General features: G+C 43.5%; 1 protein-coding gene across 14 annotated transcripts in view; it reads right to left on the bottom strand.

The window, feature by feature from the left end:
• Window positions 1-21,297, bottom strand: part of LOC108884197 (receptor-type tyrosine-protein phosphatase F) — a 159,076-nt gene that overhangs the window by 33,385 nt on the left and 104,394 nt on the right. For 6 of the 14 annotated variants that reach the window (XM_051069903.1, XM_018677922.2, XM_051069902.1 and 3 more), the window contains 9 exons: window positions 19,430-19,735; window positions 18,434-18,627; window positions 13,589-13,615; window positions 10,344-10,461; window positions 9,459-10,031; window positions 8,559-8,659; window positions 7,633-7,880; window positions 5,885-5,963; window positions 4,475-4,699 (listed from right to left, as the gene is read on the bottom strand). In XM_051069903.1, the coding sequence (XP_050925860.1) occupies window positions 4,475-4,699; window positions 5,885-5,963; window positions 7,633-7,880; window positions 8,559-8,659; window positions 9,459-10,031; window positions 10,344-10,461; window positions 13,589-13,615; window positions 18,434-18,627; window positions 19,430-19,735 (1,871 nt within the window). The remainder of the gene's footprint in view (window positions 1-4,474; window positions 4,700-5,884; window positions 5,964-7,632; window positions 7,881-8,558; window positions 8,660-9,458; window positions 10,032-10,343; window positions 10,462-13,588; window positions 13,616-18,433; window positions 18,628-19,429; window positions 19,736-21,297) is intronic. The other 8 variants (XM_051069905.1, XM_051069907.1, XM_051069908.1 and 5 more) reach the window with 3 other exon arrangements.

Below are 21,297 nucleotides of genomic sequence, written 5' to 3'. Positions count from 1 at the left end.
ATTAAGGCAAAAGTGAATTTTCTGCACTCAGCTAAAAAGTGGAAGGCAGAAAAACTCCTCTCTAACATAACTCAATCATCAGTGGGGCATGATGTGTTTTGCAGTTCAACAAGACCAGCAGAGTGTGGCCTTCCCTGGTAAAATGATCTAGTCAATCACATTACATCAATATCATGAGTCTGAATCTCCCAGCTAAACTTCAGAATATCAGAATAACTGCAGTGTCTGGAGATTGTGAAAATTAATGTGTGAGTGTAAAGCAAGTAGACCACCTGTTTTTCAATTTGTCAGATACATATTTAATCATCATTTCATATTGTATGCTGATTAGATCTCATTTTCAGGTTGTGCTGACAAGCCACTCAAAACTGAAGTGCCTTCTCAGCTGACAAAAAGTGATTACAGATCTCAACTGAATCTTAGGTTTTTGGTTATTTATAAATTAAGTTACTTAAAAATATTGAAAAATAAATCTAAATATATTTCATAATGAAATTGAATTCAGAAAGTGGATTAGATACTGAATTCAAATTTGATACAATCTATTGAACTGTCTCATCCCTAGAGAGAAGAGGAGATTAGCACTGCTGACGAATACTATTACTGTATTGTAGATACTGTATGTACAAGCATTATGGGTGAATGAATGTAAGTATTTGTTTGTGTCGGTATGTGTGTGCATCTTCCAGTGAGAGAAAGAGAAAGTGTGTGTGATTGTGTGTAAAGACTGTAAACAAATGTGTGTGTAAGTGTGTGTGTGCGCGAGCATACGTGGAACATCAGTTTCTCTGAGCCTTTTCTCAAGCTCCTCTGAGCCTCCGCAAGTATGTGTGTTTGTCTAGGTCGCAGCCGCTGAGGGTGTGTGTGTATGATTGTAAGTGTTTGTGTGAGACAGAGTAAGAGAACAAGAGAGAGAGAGTGGGTGATGAGAGATGGCAAAGAGTGACGAGACAGAGAGAGAGAGAGACTGAGGCAGAGGTGTTATGGTAGTAGCAGTATATCAAGTCTGCTATCTGGCCCGTGGGCTACACAACTTCCCTAGTCAGCCGCTCCTCCACCATCCCCTGAGCACAGAAACCGCTATGCGCAGCACAGGCACATTTGTTTCAACTTGCCGTTGACCCCTCTAACTCCATGTCTCTCCAAAAGTGGCTTAAATAAGCCGGAGGGGTGTGTGCCAGACAAACAAACAAACATGCAAAGACGCCCATTATGTATCTGCCGCTGTCTCTGCCTCCCCAGGGATGCTGAGGAGTCCACATCCTCCTCATCGCTGCGTGTCAGAGGGAAAGACAGCATGAGGGAGGGAGAGAGAAGACAAGAGAAAGAAATATAGAAACAAAAGAAATGGAGACACAATAAGTGAAAGGGAAAGATGGTAGTATGTGTGGGTATGCCTTTATCTATGAAGAACAGAAATGTGGCTGAAGGGTGTTGCATACCCTGTATGATGAACCTCTCCTTCATACTGTAACTTAACCTTCATACTTTTTTTTCCTCCACTCCATTTTTCCCTCACATGCCCTCTTTCCCAGAAACTGCACCAGAAATTGCACTTTTTCTCTCTCTCCCTGTCTGAATACAGAGCATCCAGATTTCTGGAGGCATCACTAGAGGGAGAACCCTCTAGGAGGAAGTGACATAGCACAGTTGAACAGAGAATCCCATCGATGTTGCCTATATTTCTACAACCTTTGGTAAAAAGCTGGGCTTGAATATACTTATATTATCCACTAGAAAAAAAATCTCTTTTTTCATATTGTTTGTCAAAGCCTTTTAAATTTTGAACGAAGCTAGTCTTCCATGTTAAGGGTGTTTTGAGCCCAGAGCACCAACAGAATTAGTGCTACAAAGCCAATTCTTGTTGCAAGTGAGTAGAATATAAATGCCTGGATAGCACTGCAAACAGAAAACTGTGGTACACATTTGAACACTCTCCGTTTTGGTCTCTTTCTGCGACACAAGCTCACCTCTCCCTTATCAAAAGAAAAGCACACATTAGAACAATCTACTTCTCTTCCACCAGTTCAATTCCTCTCATCTGAGCTTCACAGGCTGGACGGGACACAAGACAAAATTTTTGCTTCCCTCTTTTCCCCTCTCCAACACCACCCCTCCTCTCTGTCTCACATCACACAATATTTCATGCTACCTCCCTCCCTCACTCTCTTCTCGCATTAAATGATACTGTTTATACACATCCAGCATCTATCATCCCATTTCACACTTCCCCCGGCTTGTTTATCTGCCTTGGGTGCTGGGGAGACATGAAGGCACACTCTCGCCTTCCTTCTCTCTCTCATCCCCCTTTGCCTTCCTTCCTTCTCTTCTTCCCTCCAACCACTGCTGGCTGCTTGTGGCCATTGATATACGAGGGCTTATTAAACCCTGGCGGTCGTGTTTGATCTACGCTGGGGGAGTTTGGGTGGTGGCGAGGAAGTGTAGTAAAGACACAAGTCATTTACTCTAGTACTTGTTGTCTTATTCTCATGGGTCTGGTGAAGATCCTGCTCGAGGCAGCTTCTGCCAACTACTTGATCTCCCTGCACGCTTTACCTTCTGTACCCGTTTGTACTTGGTAATAAACATTTGCGAGTGCAGCGTTGGGGATGACAAAAACAAACACTGCTGCGGTATCTGAGTTTCCCAAAGAGTGTGGTTAGTGGATTTGTGCAGCAATCAATGACAGCCTGCCTGTAGTCACCACTTCAGAATTCTGTATGTTTACATGCACACAAGAAGCCAGGTTATTGGGAGAAATGAGAAAAATCAAGGGGGTTACATGCACTGCAATAATCTTGTTACTGTAAATCCTGTGGTTATTATATGTAGCAGGTCAGTTATTGGATTTCTTTCCTATCCCCTTCTGTATTTTTGAACCAAGGTTGGCATATTTTAAGTGAATTTGTGACACAGTATGACGCTGCAGCCTGGAGAGTTTTTTTTTTTCATCCTGAACATTTGGAGTGACAGTTCAGTGAGAGGACAGGCACCGTAGTGAGAAACTGACAGCTTTTCCTCTCTGGGTGCACATTTGTCATATTTTTTAAACTAAAAATCCGTTGTTTAGCTGCAGAAGTCAAATTATTTACACTAATTTTTTCGGTTTCAGTTTTAGTTAGACAAGGATGTACTGCTCTGGTAGTCTTATTGTGTTAATCCCTTACTCCAGTTGAGAAAACCAGGTCCCTTGTTTGCATGAAGTTTTTGAAATCGGGTTACTGCAGAAAGCCATCAATAATCAGATTACTGATATGAAGGTAAACACACTGATTGACTCACCCTGTGAGTGTAGGCTGATTAATCCAAGTGATTAAGTTTAAAGATGGGAGGGTACTACACAGTTTAAGGAGGGGGAGCACACAGAAAGAGACAAATCTTGAGCGCCATTGAATCCAACATAGTGTGTCTGGCAGGTGCAGTGAGTGTGTTGTGCAGCGATGGGGTTTAAGCATCTCCTTTGAAGTCAAGTATATCATGGCTGCCCACTATAGCCTCCTTCGCACCTCCCTCCGCTTCTCAGAGCGAAGGAGTGGGGGATTACTGGGGGAGGGAGGGGGGCTTTAGGGACATTTAAAGCAGCATTTCAAGGGAATCAGGCCTGCTTTACAGACTCCCTAGGCCCTGTGACCAGGCCCTCGTCTCCCTCTTAACTCCAGCCACACTAATCAATCTCCTCTGCTCTCTTCACGGTAACGAAAGATGGGGAGAGGGAGAGAGACACAGAAGCAGAGAGGAGAGTGAAAGAAAAAGAGCAGAGAGGAGAGAGAGAGCGAGAGAGAAGAGAAAGAAATAGGTGAAAAGTCTGGGCTTTGGTTTTGGACATAGAGCACTCGTTCTCTCTCCCTCTGTAGTTGCCCAAGGCCCAGCTACTGAATATGCATGTCCCGGGTAGTGGAGGAGCCCAGAGCAATTGCAGACTCTCATTCTTCCTGCAGTGAAGTTTACTCCAGACCATCCCATGGAGAGCTGGGCCTCCGTGTTAGTGCTGTTTGACGAGTGTATAGGACCTCCACTTAGAAAGCCAAGAGTCTTGTATAAGCTTTGTAAAGAGATCTGCACGGGGCCCTGCTGGCTGCCAAAATGGCAAAGCCGGATCTTTGATGTCATTGTCAACTGATAAGGGAGTTATCAGGACAAGCTGCAATGACTTTTATGGGCAGCAGTATTAAAGGATAAATGGCAGTAAAAACAACAACAATTTGGATCGTCCCTGCCATTTTGGAAATGCTTGAGAGGCAGGGTGGTTACAGCCTGAGGACGGGTGATAAACTTAAGTGGTTTGTCCAAAAAAAGAAAAGGTGACATATTTACAAATAAACAGAACGGGCTCAGGTGAATACAGTTTTAATATAACAAATCCAGGAGGGGATCTTTACTCATAATTGGAAAAATATGAGTTTTGCTGTTGATAATGTCTGTCCGTCATCAGTAAATGGAGGTTTTACTCAATGTGTGCGTTTGTGTCTCTTACATAATTAGCAGCGCTGTCTATCCCTTCGGATCGGAGTACGGCCAGGACAAAGCAGAGGTACTCCTGCGTACTGGTCAGAGGCTTGTTGTAGAAACCGTTATACCTCTTCTCATCGCCCAGGGTAAAGGTGGTCGGCAGTGAAGCCAACTTGGCAGCAATGTAAGGCTTGGAGGAATCCAGGTGACGCCGGCGCCTCAGGACAGGGCCTTCACTTGACTTGAGCAGCTGTGGAAAACAGAAGGCAAAGGTGAAGGTCAAGTTTGGAAACAAAGAGTCAAAGATCCTGACCTCTCCCTTCAAAGGAGAAGCAAGAAAACATTTACATCACATTAGTGAAGAGGTAAAATGGCATGTGACATGGACATCAATGGCTAAATCCTCACAATTGTCACTTTTTGGCAAAAAAATTACAAAAACTTACACAAACACCAACCCCCTTGCTTTCACACTATACTGCATGTCCAGGTCTGGTTCTTACCATGCCTCCAAATAATAGATAATGACTCCACACAGCGGAGATGCCCTTTGCTCAGTGATATAACTTTGCAAACAATGCAGCCAAGCTACGAAGTGAGCAATTAGCACTTGCTCCAGCACACAATCTCAGCATGACTGCCAGTCTGGTTAATAAATGAGCAGGAGCATACAGCACTGCGGCATTGTGTTTTCAGCAGCATTTTGTTTTCTGTCAGTGATGTCTTGTGTGTTGCTCCAGATGTAGCTTTATTAAATCATTATGTCGGAGGGAGGAGACAATGGCCTGCTCAGTGTTTAATGACTCAGGGAGTCCCATCTCTCTCCCTCTCTTAGTCTCTTCTATTATGTCTACAGGGACCTTGAACAATAGCAATCCAAACCAGCGAGCCTCGCAGTTTACTTAAAAATTATGCTATTAATATTTAGGCATGTCATTTAGCTTAAATTCCCTCATGGACAAGGAAGACCTTTATTCAATAGAATAATAAAGCAGTCATAAATCTTTATCCTCATTTGAATACCTTATGTAAAACTTTGTGTGGAGTTGGCAAACCCTGACTATAAAGATGAATATATGGAAGGTAGAGCAGTAATTTGCAATTACTGGTTTGAAAATTGCTATGTAAATAAAGTTTACTTGCTTAACATCTACATCAATAGTTATACAAGAGTAAAATTATTCTCTGCGCAATCCAACTGTTGGATTCAGCAGATGGGTACTGTCTGCGGATCTGGCATCCAATCAGGACACTCCCCATAGCCCGAGTGAGTCATTGTTTAAAATCTCTCTGCCCTGCCACCTCCCCTCCCTGAGCCCAGGAGGGTAGAACTAATTAGCTGCAACCAGTGACTTCCTACCCAGTTGGACCGGGAGATGCTATCTGTAACCCCTGACCTGGCACATTAGCCAATCAGCCACCGGCTGGCACTCACCTCATCCAGGTCCATCTCGTCTGGATGCTTCCACTGCCGTGGTGACTGGGATACCGGCACCACCACAATGTAGTACCACCTGCCAAGAAAAATAAAGCCTGTGTTAAGACAGACTGACTGAAGCACATACACGCTGAGATCAAAGTGGGCCAAGCACATTAATAACACAGTCAAAATATTCAGAAGGACATACTTTCACTGTGAGGCTTGCTTGGCAGAATTTAAAACTTAAGTGCTACACAAGCGGGTCCAACCAAGGTCGAACACCAGCAGACTGGCACTGCATTCTCCAATTAATGGCTAATCACTAAGAACATCTGCCATGCAGACTGGAACAAACACTATCCCAGTGAGAGGAGCCTTCAGTTAATAGAGATCCCCATAGGATTCCTTAGGTTAATAGGACCAGCTATGTGACTACTCGTGTGTGTGTTTTACTGCTATCATTATAAAGACCAAAAATAGAAGGAAAAGAAAGACATTAGAAAGACATTTAGGAGTTTAGGGTCAAACTAAGGAGTTAGGTAATGAATGGAGGAGCATGCTTGTGTGTACGCAATGTACAAACATCTGTGTCTGTGTTTATTTATGTGCTGGCTGTCTCTCGCTGTCTCTCTCGTGTTCTCCCCCAGTCTATCTTCTCTCAGCTCCAAGTTTTTCCCCCACTGCGGCATTCAGCCACTTGTAAAATCAGCTGCTGCTGACAGTGAAAGCAGCTGCTTCTCTCCCCTTCTCTCCAGGCCTCCACTCTGTGATTCAACAGTCAGTCAAGTCTGGGAGTGGGAGAAGACATGTATAACAAGACTCCTCAGCCCCCTTCCCCCTCCCCTCCCCCCTCCCACACACACACACGCACACACACACACACATCCACTTTCCCATCCCCAATCACCCGTGCTCTTTGGCTGTCAATCTGAGCTGGAGCTTGGCCAGCCCTGACAGCCCTGTAATCTTTTTACCAATCAACCCTGTGTACTCCCACTACTCAGATTTGTCTGTGTGTGTGTGTGTGTATATATATATATATATATATATATATGTGTCTGTGTGTTTGTGTGTGGACCTGGAGGAAAGGCTGTGCTCGTCAGGGTCAGGCACAATTCTGTTCTTAACAATTTGAGTCAAAAGATAATACAGCTCCACCTGATGTTAAAAGTCTCGATTATCATCAGCGGCTGTGTCATAAAGTTGGCTGAGACTAAAAGTTGCAGCTTTAAGTTTCAAAATAGGTTTAGTATTGATCGGGTACAAGTGTGCCACTTGCCACTTGTGCTTCTGTTGCTGTTAGAAAGGTTGTTCAGCTTTCAGAGTTGTAGGTGAATTAGCTCTCCAGTGATAATGTTTTTTGACAAGTGGTTGTTTAGGGATCCAGGGACACAAATGAGGCCAAAAATGCACAAATTTCATTGTATTCATCGTAACTGTACTCTTTATTAACTGCCTGATAAAATGATTCATTCATGATTAACTGCTGGCTGATTGTTGTTCAGCACATTTGCATAAATGCATGTAAAGGAGTGTTACCTAATAATGTTAATGTCCCTGTATTCTTAGTGCCACAATGTGCATTTTGAGAGATAACACTTTCAGCGCTTTGTACTCACTGATCTCGGCAGGAAACCTTGATCATTACAGCAGCCAAGAATCAAATATAAATAAAGCTACATTATGCCTTAGTCTACAAACGAACAGTCGGTTGGTGGATCTCTGCCCAGAATCAGAGCTAGCCTGTGTGTCTCAGGACTGACCTGACTAGTGTGGTGGTCTGGACCTTGGGCAGGTTGATGGTCATCTTGCCACCCTGAGCCTGATGGGTGATGGGCTTAGTTGTGATAAGGTCAGGGGCAGTGCGGATGGACACCTGCTGCTGCAGACCTCCAGCAATGTTGCCCCTGCTTGTCAGCACAAAGGAGTAGTCTGTGTCTGGCTGCAGCTGCGTGATCAGCTTCCTCTTCAGGTTTCCCTGCACTTCCACGCTTTGCTGGTTGTACAAAATCTGTGAGCACAGAAGGGAAAACTTGGAGTTATGGTTTAGGGTAGCATACACACATTGCATGTAAAGCATGTCATTCGGACAAATACAATATTTCCTCCTCTCACTCAAAAGAAGCACACATACACACAGGACAAAAGCAGTACAATCCCGTGGGAGGTGTCCATCTAATTTGACACCTCATCTCATGTGCTTCAGTGGTGCATATCCAATAGTTTTTTTTACACTTCAAATTGTCTTTGCTCCATTACCATGGGGTGGGAATTGCTATAATATCATTTTGACAGATTATTACACCTCATAAGTGAGCATGAATCTGGTTTTCATATTTTTCAGTGCAAATAAGGAAAGTAACTGCATCACACCCTGTTGAAAGTGTTAACAGCTAATAGAGTAGTGCTGCAATACAATTATGTTCCATTCTGTACAAAAAATTAATACAAAGATTTATAGAATGTTATACATTTGCTGAAGCAACACTGACAGTAATAATTTTCCAAACTGACATTTTACAATGCCTTGTTGCCATCAGTATCAATAAGTATAATAATTACTGGTATTATTAAGTATAATAGTTTATAAAACCACTGAAAAATGATTTATGTGCATACAAATTTTGTTTGTTGTGATTTTTTTTGTACCTGTAGGAGGATGGGGACTTCCTACCTGGCCGACACTCACCTTAAAAGGCACTTGGGATTTGTAGTTTGGTGGCAAATCCCAGGTGAGGAGGACAGATGTTTTCATGACAGCTTTGACTCCAAAGTTTAGGGTGGGAAAATCTACGGTGGGAAAATCCTGATGAATATCTCATGTAAGACATCTTGTACACCACAAAATATAATCTCTGTGTGTAATTCAATTTCACACTACTGTACAGCAAGTAACCCCCTCAGTAAACAATGTGAACATATTCTGTGGTACCTTATGACCAAACTTGACAAGCCACTGGGGGGGGTTCAAAGAACATCAATAATGTCATTCACGCTCAGTTACAGAGCACATAAAAATAGCCTTCATATCCATAAGCGTGTTCCATTTATTACACCGCATTCTCAACAACACATATGCAACAGGCTGAGATCACTGTGATTACCAAGAAATGTATATGGCAGTGGGAGTGGCAACATGTGTCTTAAAATAGGCATCACGCACAACTGCTTATAAATAAGAAATCTTACATTTACAAGATTATAAAATGCATGAGGAGGTACGTGCTGGGTACGCTTTAGATTTGTGTGAAATGGGAGGGAGACATGGTAATGTGACTGTAGCGTGTAATGAGATTAGTACTCTGTAAATCAATAAACACAGTGCTGTACAGTACTGAGTGGTAGATGAAAAAGACATGGCACTGATAAAGACAGAAAAAGAGCCAGTTAGAGAGTGTTCAAAACATAATCACACAGTGGGTGATGTTGTGATAAGGGGATACCGTGGTCATGTGTATGCTCACGTATGCGGTGAGCAAGGTTGTATGAGCGTAAAATGTGACCCTGACTTTATGTTTTCAAATCAAATACCTCTGGTATGTTTATACTATATATAAATGTCAGCCATGTGTTTCAGCAATTGTCTTACCATTTGACATGGTCCTGCTCTGAATGCTGGGGCTGAGCGGTCCCCCGCCCTTGCTGGTAAATGCCTGCACCCGAATGTCGTAGGTAGTGTCAGGATTAAGGCCCTGGATAGTCATGTGCGTGTCGGCTGTGCGGTTGGTGCTGTTCTGCTGACTGTTGATGTCTCTGTACACCACCATGTAGTATATGATTTTGCCATTCCTTTCTGCCAGCAGCGGAGGATCCCAGGTCAGCTGGGTGCTGGACTGGGTCAGTCCTGTTACTTGCAGGTTGAACGGGTAGCCTAAGGGCACGTCCTCTGGGGTACTGATCTCCTTTACGTAGGCCTCGCCAATGCCTGCGCGATTACGAGCACTTAGGCGGAAGACATAGGTGGCGCCTTTGTGCAGTCCAGTGACAGTGTAGTGGTCGTCAGTCTTCCTCAGCTCGCGTGAGGTATAGGTTTCCTCATCTGTGCGCTTGTACTGCAGCTGGTAGCCCATCAACTCACCCACCATCTCCTTTGGCGGCTGCCATTGGATCAGTGCTGTGTTCTCCATGGTGGTGCTGATCATCATAGTGGGCTTGCCTGGCACTGAAAAAACGATTACAGCAGAAAGAAGAAGAAGATGTGTTGTAATATACAGGATCTACTGCCTTTTATGACTATCCACCACCAGGAAGCTTAAATGGAACACATGCCTTGCACACTGAAGGCACTGAAGCTAACACACAAGTAGCAACCCACTGAAATGAACATGACATTCCAGTCACGCAGACAGTCTTCTAATCATAATACTCTTTTGAATAAGGAAGACAGAGGTTATCAGTTTTAAGCCTTAAAGATAATACCATAGTATTCACTGTAAACAGATACCATATATCCTATGTTTCCTATGACTCTGACCTGCTCCAGTCGTGGTGATGACTTTAACTTTGCTGCGAGCTCCATCTCCCTTGGTGGTGTATGCTGCTACAGTGACAGAGTATGTGGTTTCAGACTGCAGTCCACTGATGATGGCCTCCTGTAAGATGGGAAAATCACGAGGTCAGGGGTCAAAAGGAATCAGTGATCAGAGTGAGACCGCCTCAGTGCCCCCCCCCCCCCCCCCCAAAAAAAAAAACCCTCTCACACAAGCTCCTAGCCCCTGAAAAAAACACACAACACCAAAAGAAACCATAAGATTAAAACCCCTCTTCCATTCAACTTGTAGTTTCCTGATCAATTTGCCTACAACAGGAAATAAAACATTTTAAGCATTTAACAGATAAAAGTTTTGAAGGCACACATACAGGATCAGGAACTTTTCTTAGTCAAGAAAAACTCCTGCGCCCGATTGTAAGGCACACACTGAACCCATTAACCAACCAACCAACCAACCAAATGAACCAGAACATCACCAGTGTGTCAGTGTTCATGTCTGCTGCATGGATAAGCATGAGATTATACCCAGAGGATTTTAGGATCATCACTACACTGCAGTAAGAGGAAAAGCCCACAAAACAGTACATTTCTGACTGTGGGACATGTTGTTAAAACTCTTTGAAATGAAACATCCAAAATATTTATATATATATCTATCTCATTTTTTAAATAATTAAGTTACAGTCTTGGTATTTATCGTCCTCTGGATTCCCATGTAAGATGAATGTTCAAACAGTCTTTACACAAAAACACAGACACACTAAGGTGGGTTGAACAAATCAGTATCTGAACAGTCAGGAACGGACAGAAAAACAGCAAACAACTGAGGTAACAAACTGTTATTGGTAACCTGCTGCAGTGCTGGCACTCACTTCACCAGACTGCATCAGTGTGAATAAAACACACCCACACACGCTGGAATTAAACACTCTCAGAGCTTGAACAAAGCACATATGTAAACAGACATACACACACATACTCACCGCTGTATATATACCTTATATGAACACACACTTAAGTATGCATGCACATATAGACACACCATAAATGTACACATGTGCACACACACAATGATACACGCAGACATGAGCACACATTCGATGCAAAGAACAAATGAATGCCTGCGGCTTGAGCACACATACTGGAGCGGTCTGTCTCTGACTGGGGCCACAAAGAGGACGAACGTGCCGATGCCTACAAGCCTTCCTGTCGGAACTCCCTGCAAATTTCTCATACCCTAAGAATGTTATACGGCTTTGCCCTAATGCTGTTTCTCTAACTAATGAAGTTTTAATTTCCTAACCATAGAAGAACATTTAACTGTCTATATAAGCCAGGACTGTTTGACAATGCTTTTTACTGCCCCTCTCTTTAAGGGACATTTGGTGCTCCCATACTAGCCTTTAAGAGAGACGGGGAGGAAAATGCTAAATTACTGTATCATAAAACCATTTTAACTTTATGGAGGAAGTCTCATTACTTTAATCATACAAAATGGCTTTAACAGTCTCAGCAGTGGCAGCCGCAGAGATCTTTTTTCTCCCTATTCTGGCAAGGTCGAATTGGGTCTAGTAACACTTTTGAAACTCAGCAGAAAATAGAAAAAGCAAGGCTTCAAAGTTTCCTTCAGAGCAAATGCTTAGAGCAGCACCAAAGGGCATTACAGAGATTATCAAGCCGACTAGTTATAGAAATGGATTCTTCTCTACAAGCCTCCCTACGCCACTATCCTCACTAGGGTAGAAAATGCCTGGGGAAAAATGGGCAGGATTGTTTAAACAAATATACTCGCTTCAGATAATTTTTTGCTTAAGCACAAAATTTGATGTTCTCTATGTGTTGTTTACATTAAAAATATCATAATTATCTGAAATATTGGAGACTGCTCCAAAATTCTGAATTCCGTGAACAAGCCGTAGGTCAACAAGACTGTGGCTAGTCACACTATTTTAGTTACCTGGCACACAGGTGGCTATCGCCCAAACATGGCTGCTAAAGAAATAATAAAGATGTGTGAACAGATGTCTTCCTCTGACAGCGTCTAGCTCTGTGTCTGTCAGGTGTTAATCAACACATTAAGACAAGAGGGAGAAGAGCGAGCCTGACTCATGCCACGTGGGTGTAGCTAGAGGAATCTGGCCGTGTGTGCAGCGCAACCAGATTTCTTTTTAAACTGAGTGTTATTGAATAAATAAAATAATCTGCAGACATCTCGCTGGCTCATTTATAAAGAGAGAAAAAAACATCCAGTGTTGACATGTAAAGAGATAAACAAAACAAAAAACAAACAAACAAACAAAAAACCCACTCAGCATCTGTCAACTTTTAGGAGTGGTCACTGGTTTGATTAACCAGTTTTCTGTAAGAAAGGAAACAAGTGCCCAAAATTGCTTAAATACTATGAACCTTTTTAAAACAATTTCTTTGCCCTTGTTTGAATGCTGCTGAATGTTGTTATTCTGGCAGGTTTCTATTGAATTTCTGACTAGGAACAGTAAGTGACTCTACATTTATACTAGTGCAATATGACATCTAGGAGGTAATAAGCCATAACAAAGGGTTATGTGACAGCCATGGAACAGTAAGCTGCCATCCAGGCAAATGAAAAGAACATGAAAGGCTGGTGGCAATCTTAGAGATGTGTGGAGCTGATAAAACACACAGCTCCTCCCCTCAGATAGACATGTCATCTGGAACAGTAGGGGAGACAGCAGGTTAGGCGAGCCTGATTAATGTCAGCACCACACTGGGATGGTGACACACAGCCTTTGACTGCACTGTACGCTCAGTGATGGGGGAAAGCACTGCATGCTCGCTGCAGTAAGTGCCTCAGATCCGAGCGAATGCCCAGCTGTTACTACGAGGCTGTCTCGGTAAAATGTTGAAATATTAGACCTGTGTGCAATCATCAGTGGAAAAAATCCTCATGCTCTGTGGTTATAGTAGCTCTTAGAGAACATCACACACACACATAAATATAAAAATCAGGAATCATTAAGACACACATCTCTTGCTGCGGTTATGATGGGGTTATGATCTGTCATGAGGATTCACACCGAGTGGATTACAGGCATGGCTTATGCAGAAATAAATGCACACACACAAACACACACACAGACACACAACTCATAATCCAAACACACAAGCACACACTGCACCCCTAAATTGCAGAGGGGAGAAGGCCTGCCCTGCAAGACAACCCAGCAGCACACATGAGGGTTACTCACATGCTCGGTGGACTCCTCAATATTCCACTGATGGGAGAGAAGACACAGGACACAGGGCGGGGAGAGAAATGAGTCAGAGACAACACAACAGGCACGGGAAAAAAAGCGCATGTCTTTTTTTCGCTCAAAGACAGATGAATGTAGGTGTCAACAGAGTCATGCAGGAAAAAAAACACAGAGGGGAGAGAATGTAATGAGAAGGAGTAAAAAAAAGGAAAGTTGAGTGGCATAAAACAAACTGTGTAGCCAAGTTGAGCAATAGTTGTGAAATTCATTACTGTTTATGATGCACTGCCTTGTTTCTCATTAGCCTATAAATCTAATAAAAACCTCTCTCTTCCTTAATCCTGGAACACCTCTATTCTGTAGGATAACTATCTCACTGTGCACATAAACCAAATGCAGAATCTCCTCTTTCCTTACAGAAGTGGAGGGGGGGGCCTTTTATTCATTATATTTCAATATGTTTTCAAAATGTTCTCCCTGCTCGCTGTGCTTGGCCAAGTGATTCCCGGGGGAAGTGAAAGCCCATTTTGTGCCGCGGGGCTCCGTTGGTGCCGAGCGTGAAATCCTATTACCAGTGCCGCTATGCTAGCCCTGTGACATCAAACCCCATCGATGCAGAACGCAACTGCTGGCGTTTACCAGCAACTCGTTCCACAGCTCAGCTACTGCAGAGGAGTTCACTGATGGGTGGCCTGGCTGACAAGGGGCAGGAGAGATGACACTGGTGACACTGATGAGGGACAAAGAGGAGAGCAGAGAAGGGATGGACGGTTTGAAGAGGGCTGGAAAACATTTTTAGGGCATTAGGGTGCAGAACTATTATAACAGCTATTGGTGGACCAAGTACCATTAGGAAGAAGAGATGGAGAAGATTAGTGAGTGATAAAACTACAGTATATACATGGCTAGAAACCACTATGGGTAAGCGAGAAAATATACCATTTTGTAATTTGGGTGACTTAATTGTATGGCCTGTATGCCTGATGGCATGTAGGGTTGCAACAAAGGATCGCAAATTTGGGTGAACCAGAACCTGAAGAACATGAAATTTATAAAGACACATGCCCTTTAAGACAATGAGCCAGGGATCCCTGCTTTCCTGCCCATTCGTCTTTCCCTTCTTGCCTTCTTCTCCAGACTTTTACAAACATAGGGAATGAGCCTCACACACTGTTGATCCATTGTGCAGTAGGGAGACAGTGTTCATCATCCGCCAGTGACTGTTGGCATATGAAAAGACAAAAGACCCAACTTCTCCGCCCTGCTCCCAGCGGATGGGTCTTTATCACCAACAGGCTAACTGAAGCATGAGCTAGGCCTCTGTATGATCCCAGTTGCGAATGGCTGAAACACATGGTGCATCAAAAATTGCTGCCTTATGCTCCCCTGACATAGGGGGGAACTAAAGAGTACCATTTAAGAACATCTGCTACTTAACTCCATGAATAACTGTTTGCGACGTGCCTAATTGCTTAATTTGTTTACCGTCGACTCCACTCAGTATGTCAACAGAGCAGCGAGCACATTAAGGTTCGCAAGAGTTCCTATCTCATCTTGGGCTTAATCCCCCTCTATCGCAACTTCTTTTGCTTTCTGCTTAAATCCATGGGAGAATTATAAATTATCCCCCATTTATATTTCGAATGCCAACGCAAGCTGAAAACACATCATTGCTGATAAGCGTCGTTTGTGGAAACGGAGCGGTATAATTTGCAGGCGGGTGAATGCAAATGTGATGACATGGACTGAGATGTGTGGCTATAAAAATGAGAACGAAGGGGGAACGAGTGATGTGGAAGAGAAGGAGCTGTCATGATTGATGGAGTGAAGCGGGCTGAGGTGCTTCTTTTCTCTTTTTTTTGGATTCCCATTCAACTCCAATCTGAGGCAGTGAAGGCCGCAGAGGCAGTGAAGCATTGCCTCGCTTGCTCTCGCACACACAGACACAGACACACACAAACGCACACACAAACCACAAAAACGCATGAGTGGTCAAACAAAATGAACCTGCAAAAGTAGTGCTGAATAAAGGCAAACTTGTGCAGGAAAGCAAACGTGTGCAGAAAATGTACAGAAGTACAGACAGTGTCTAATGACTTCAAACTCAATCGTGCCATTTTCTACCAGACTGTATAGATGCTTAAATGAAAAAACATGAGCCTAGAGGTTGCTGCAAAAACACAGTGATGGAGCGGGCTATGTGGTATGGAGTTGCCCACTCAGGTTCAGGCCACTTTCCCAACAGAAATATGGCTGGAAAGGGGTCGATAACATCACACTGTTAACATGGCCTCTGGTTTAAATTTAGCAGGGAAATGAGGGCGCTGTGTGGGCTTCTGCTTGAAAAGAAAAGAGGCGCTTAAACCGCCCACGCACAGGCAAGCTCTCCTAGCTCTCCTCCCGGCGTTTCAGCTAACCCTGAGATAGGGTGAAGAGGAGAGAAGGAGCCAGAAACAGAGACAAAGAGAAGGGGAGAGGTGATATCAACTTTGACAGAATCTGCAATCCAATCAGTCATCTTAGATTTGTGATCGAAGCCTAAGGTGAGGCTGTGGTATGTTGTGAGTGCTGAAAAATCTGGATGTTTCTTTTCCTCCTGGCAGGCTTATTGTGCATCCAATGCAGGTGAAAGGGTGGATATGGAGCTGATTTCACAACACATTAGGCAAATTCTTGAGAGAAGCACTATGGGATGTGCCAAGATGGAAGAAAATTGTTTTTTTTCCTTTTTCCTGTTATTCATCATCAATTACAGGTGTGCGTTTGAGGGATTTGCATGAATCTAGGATGAGTCATGAACTCTTCTCAGCCAGCTGGAACGCCTACTACAAGGTTCATCTCCACAGTGAGCATGTTTGTTCATGTTATCTGTGTTGTTTTTTCCACTTGTTGTTGGGGTACGTGAATGGGAAAACGTGTTAGCAAAGTAGGAATTGTCCTAAAACCAGTTGGACCGTTGATGAGGGAGCGTCGGCTGACTGTGTGGTCTGTAATGACGCCTGGGCAGGTCCATGCAGGTTGGCTTCTCAGTGCTGTCTCACAGAAAACAATTTGTTGAGATGACTCTATCAAGGTTACCAAACTTGCACGCAAGCCTCTGGTAATTACTCAACTGGCTACTCAGGCAGGAAGAGTGCAAAAGGAGACCATGAGAGAAAGGGAAGGGAGTTGGAAGGAAGGAGAAAATGAAAAACACAGGAGGGGGGAGACATTCAGGTTTCTGCCAGGGAGGGGACGGCGAGTTTGAGAGGTGTCCTGGACACCAAACTGAAACATGAGAGCTATCCTGAGCGCCAAATTGCAGTGTGTCTTTGTGTTTATTGTGTGAACCTGGCACAAATGAGATATGGCGGGGAGTATTGTTTGCACAACAAGTGGGGTCATGTTCAGTTCAGTTTTCATAATGCAAAACAAAGTCACGCTGAACATGTTAACATGAAGAAAACACTTCCAGGAAGACAAGCAGCCACCATGTTTTTCTTCTCTTCCAGACCAAACGATGCTGCCCTGGCTGTCAAGCACTCTAGTACACAGTCAGATAACAATGAACTGTCAGCAACAGCTGCCAGAAACTACTGCTGTAAAACAAAGGTGTTGGACTGCATTTAAGAGTTGAAGGCAGACTCTTTGGCCAGGTGCAGAGACACAGCCAAGTTACAATGTATCAGCCAGAGTCTCTGTTATACACTTATTCAGGGCTGTCAAGCCAAAATTAACTTAATGTTAATTTTATGCTTAAAAATTGCCATGGAGTCCCATGTGAGATGGGCCACTTGGGTGGCTTGACAACCACAAAAAATTATTCATTATGTATTTATCACTGAATGCCCTGTTATACAACTGGGATCCACAAGCTCCTACTTAACATCACTTGAGATGTACCACATTTGACACATCATATCAAGGTGACTTTGACAGTGCTTGCTCTTCTGTAATGGTAAGACTTTAGACGGGGGGTTGTTTGCCAAAGCAAATGAGGGTTAATAGCTCCACTCAAGGACACAGCGGTGTGCCCTGCCTGGGAACTGAACCAGCAACCTGCTGGCCTGCCTAAATGCTGCTGCTAAGCATTTATCAGCAAACACTGCTCAGATTTTTTTGTGGTGTTCCTGCGGCCAGGGAACGCTTACTTGTTCAAATGAGATGTTTTTGTTGGAGGCCATCAAGGGTGCGAGTGAATGCCTGTTCGCGCAAATGTTACTCCTGGCAAACAATCAGAAGGGGGCTCTTAAGCTGGTCTCTCCTTACCCGAAAGAGCGGGAAAAAGTGAGAGTAGTGTTTTTGGTTTTAAGATATTCATGAATCTCTGAATCCCTCCTAAGGATTACAATCTCTCATCCATCTCACAGTGTCGCACAGCTTTGGGCGATTCAGAGCAGCCTGCATTAATGTGTAGAGGGCGGCGTCAAGAAAATAACTCTAATTTATAAACATGGTAACAAGGCAGTGCATATGTATTACTGCTAAAACCGCAAAGAGAGGTGCATTGATTCCACTAAGCCCCATCCTGATGTAACACATATAAAATATTTAATAGCTATTACTGTAGAATTAGAATGGATCTTGTTACGACAGCTAATCCAAAGCTGTGGGAGCAGGGTACCAATTTAGAGTCCAATGTCACATGTGGAGAAAGATGAAAAAAGAGGAGGGGTGGGGGGTTCTGCAGTCGACAGAAAGAAAAATCCATGTGTGTCACTCAGTATGGGGGAAATGAAGTGTGAACACAGAGAATGGAAGGGAATATGGGAGCGGTGGAGAATGAAAATGGGAACTGATCACAAGACAGTGAAAGTGAGACAGAGAAAGACTGGACACAAGTAAGACATCATCCAGTACCTGTGCCTCTGGCAAAACAACGTCCATAATGTTAGGCTGGCCTCGAGGTTCGCCGTTTTCAAGCCGGGAGAAGATGACTTGGTATCCCCGGATTTGGCCGTGCTGCTTCCCCTGCAGGGGCGGCTTCCAGGTGACCCGGATGGCTGTGGAGTTTATGGCCTCAACCTCCAACTTCCTGGGGGGTGCTCCTGGCACTGGAAACCAGAACAAAAAGGGGGGAGAGAGGGAGGGAAGGCAGAATGCCGGAGTGAAACAGACAGTCAGACAGGGAGGAAAGTGTAAAAATATGCTGAGCTAGTGTTTTTCCTCAGTTCACTGTGTTTTGTGATGAGGAGCCAAAAACTATCAAAATAATGACTCCTGGGTTTTTTATAGACTTGGGTGCTCTGTAGAAGGAAATGATACTAGCATTAGCCATGAATCAAAATCATCTCTACTCAGTTCAGACCTTCTGTGATGACTCTGTCCCAAAAACACCCTATACAGGACAGCATGTGGTCTAGTGATGTCTGTAATGCCCTTAATTCTGGTATGAAATTAGCTGTGTTGCTGCAAACTTCAAACACATTAATTATAGACGACTCTCTCTGAGGAGCAGCCGCTCTCTATCACACTGCAAACAAAACGAGGAACAAGTGAGAAAAAGAGGGAAGAACGATAGAACAGAGAGGGAGGGCTCTGCTCCACTTCTGTTCCTCAGAGCAGAAGAAAGAAAACAAGAAGGCATTTAAACAGTGAAAGCAGAGCAAAGTGGTGAAGAGCTGACATCCAGGGGTGACAAGACTTTACCTGCCATTGATGCAAAGTGTTAAAGCTATAGAGAACAATCTTGAAAGAAGAACACCTAACACTACTGTCTCATTAACTCATGATTGATCAACAGGACAAGGAGAAATGTGCAGTAGAAGTTGAAGAGAGTGAAGTAAAATAGTGACAAGCAGCCCCAGAGAGATGTAAAGTCTGAGAGCGCACTGCTTCAGGGGAGGTGTCACCTACCATCCTCTTTGGTTCTCATCCTCACTGGGGCACTCTCAGGGCCCGGACCCACGTCAGTGTGTGCCCTCACCCACACCTGATACTCAGTCCACTTCTCCAGGCCCTCCAGCACATAGCTGGTGGCGTCTGCGCCGATGCCCGTCACCTCGTGCCGCTCTGTGTCCTCTCCAGCCAGGGCCTGGTAGCTGACTGTGTAGCGCACAATGGCGCCATGGCGGCTAGCAGCGGGCGGTGCCACCCAACTCACCTTGAGGCTGGTGGAGCTCAGGCTGACCAGATGTACCTCTTGAGGGGGTGCGGATGGGGCTGCAGGGGGAGGGAGGGGGAAGCAAAACCACACGAAGGAGGGGCATGGATCAAGCAAACAGAAAACAAACTACAACACAAGCAAACATAAGGCAAAACTGTGGAAGCTTTTTGTACAGTAGTCAATTATAAAAATGAAAATGTAATATTCAAACTGTCAGTGTAATGTTTTTGAATTTACCACCTCAAGTATGAATACAAAATTACATTACACATGAAGATTGAGACTGTATAATATTCCTGCTCATTTTTTTAACTGAAAGCCTAAACAGGGACAAACATTACACATTAAGCTTGGAAAATAAAAACTGTGAAAAATGGCTTAAGTCTTTTCAGTGACAATAAACTGCTTTATCCTAATTTTCTATGTTTAGGTATTATCCCTATAAATGTACTGGATACATACATACATATATTATAGATGTACCGGACAAAGACTTACTTAACTAGATATAGATTCTAACTGAAGTACATGACATCAAGTTCCAGCCATTCTATTGCATGTTTTAGATATGTCCCCTAACTCATAAGAAAGTCTGTTTTTGAGTAACTCTCCAATCTGGTGAGAAGAACAAGTGATTAGTACACATACTGTAGGCGATAAACTTAATATTTGGTTGCAAGTCTGTATATGACATTTCATTTTTATGCTGAATACAAAAAGCTTCCATACTAAATAGGATGGTGCCTCCGGACTGAGAGAATGGCTGCAAAAACACATTACCAGGCCACTGCTAAAGCTGTGTTTGGCTCTACATTTATGCGAGAGGCCATGAAACTACAGGGTGAGGTGAACGAAATATAAAATGTGCCAAAATTTTACAAGGCAATGTTTTTTATAAAGACATAATTTGTCCCTAATTGCCCTCTCTGCTGCCTCTCGCAGTATGCAACGGGAACAATAAACTGCCCATAGTGTGTGAACAAGTGCTTGACAGTGTTAACTAGTGTTCGCACAATGATGCAGAAGCTGTGGCCTTCATAACAGTGGTTGTCAGAACATGGTCAGGGGTGCAGCTGAGATACCCTGGGCTATCACCAAAGTTATACATAAAGCTATGATTTCATAATCAACTGCAGTTATGAGAATTCCAGCCACTATTAACATCTGGTTTGTAGCTACTCCCATGGAAAACAAAACTATTAGAATTATCAGGTGGAACAAATTCCTAAATGTTCCAGATTTACTCCACAACACACTGCTCTGTCACTTAATGGCTAGAATAAACCAGTAATGTTGCAGCCATATGGTTTTGGTCTTAAAACTACCAGCCCAACAGGTCATCAATGTTAATTTTGATTTAATGTCTAAGCATAATGTCAGTGACAGGCTGTCCACCTCACCCTGTTATGTTTTATAATCACAAACTCTTCTGCCATGTCCCAGTATGTTGTTAATCTCAAGCTACATCCCCAGTTTTGAATCATGAGATACTGCAAAAAATAATATAAAATCATTTACTACAACTGTAGCACAAAATATATGTCAACTCTCAAGTCCAGAGGTAAAAACAGAAAACTAATAAACTATTTCAAAATGGAGAACAAGAACAACATTGAAA

This window comes from Lates calcarifer, linkage group LG4, assembly GCF_001640805.2.
Source record: "Lates calcarifer isolate ASB-BC8 linkage group LG4, TLL_Latcal_v3, whole genome shotgun sequence".
NCBI lineage: Eukaryota > Metazoa > Chordata > Actinopteri > Centropomidae > Lates > Lates calcarifer.
The sequence above is the reverse complement of the archived record's forward strand: the minus strand, read 5'-3'. Positions and strand labels throughout refer to the sequence as shown.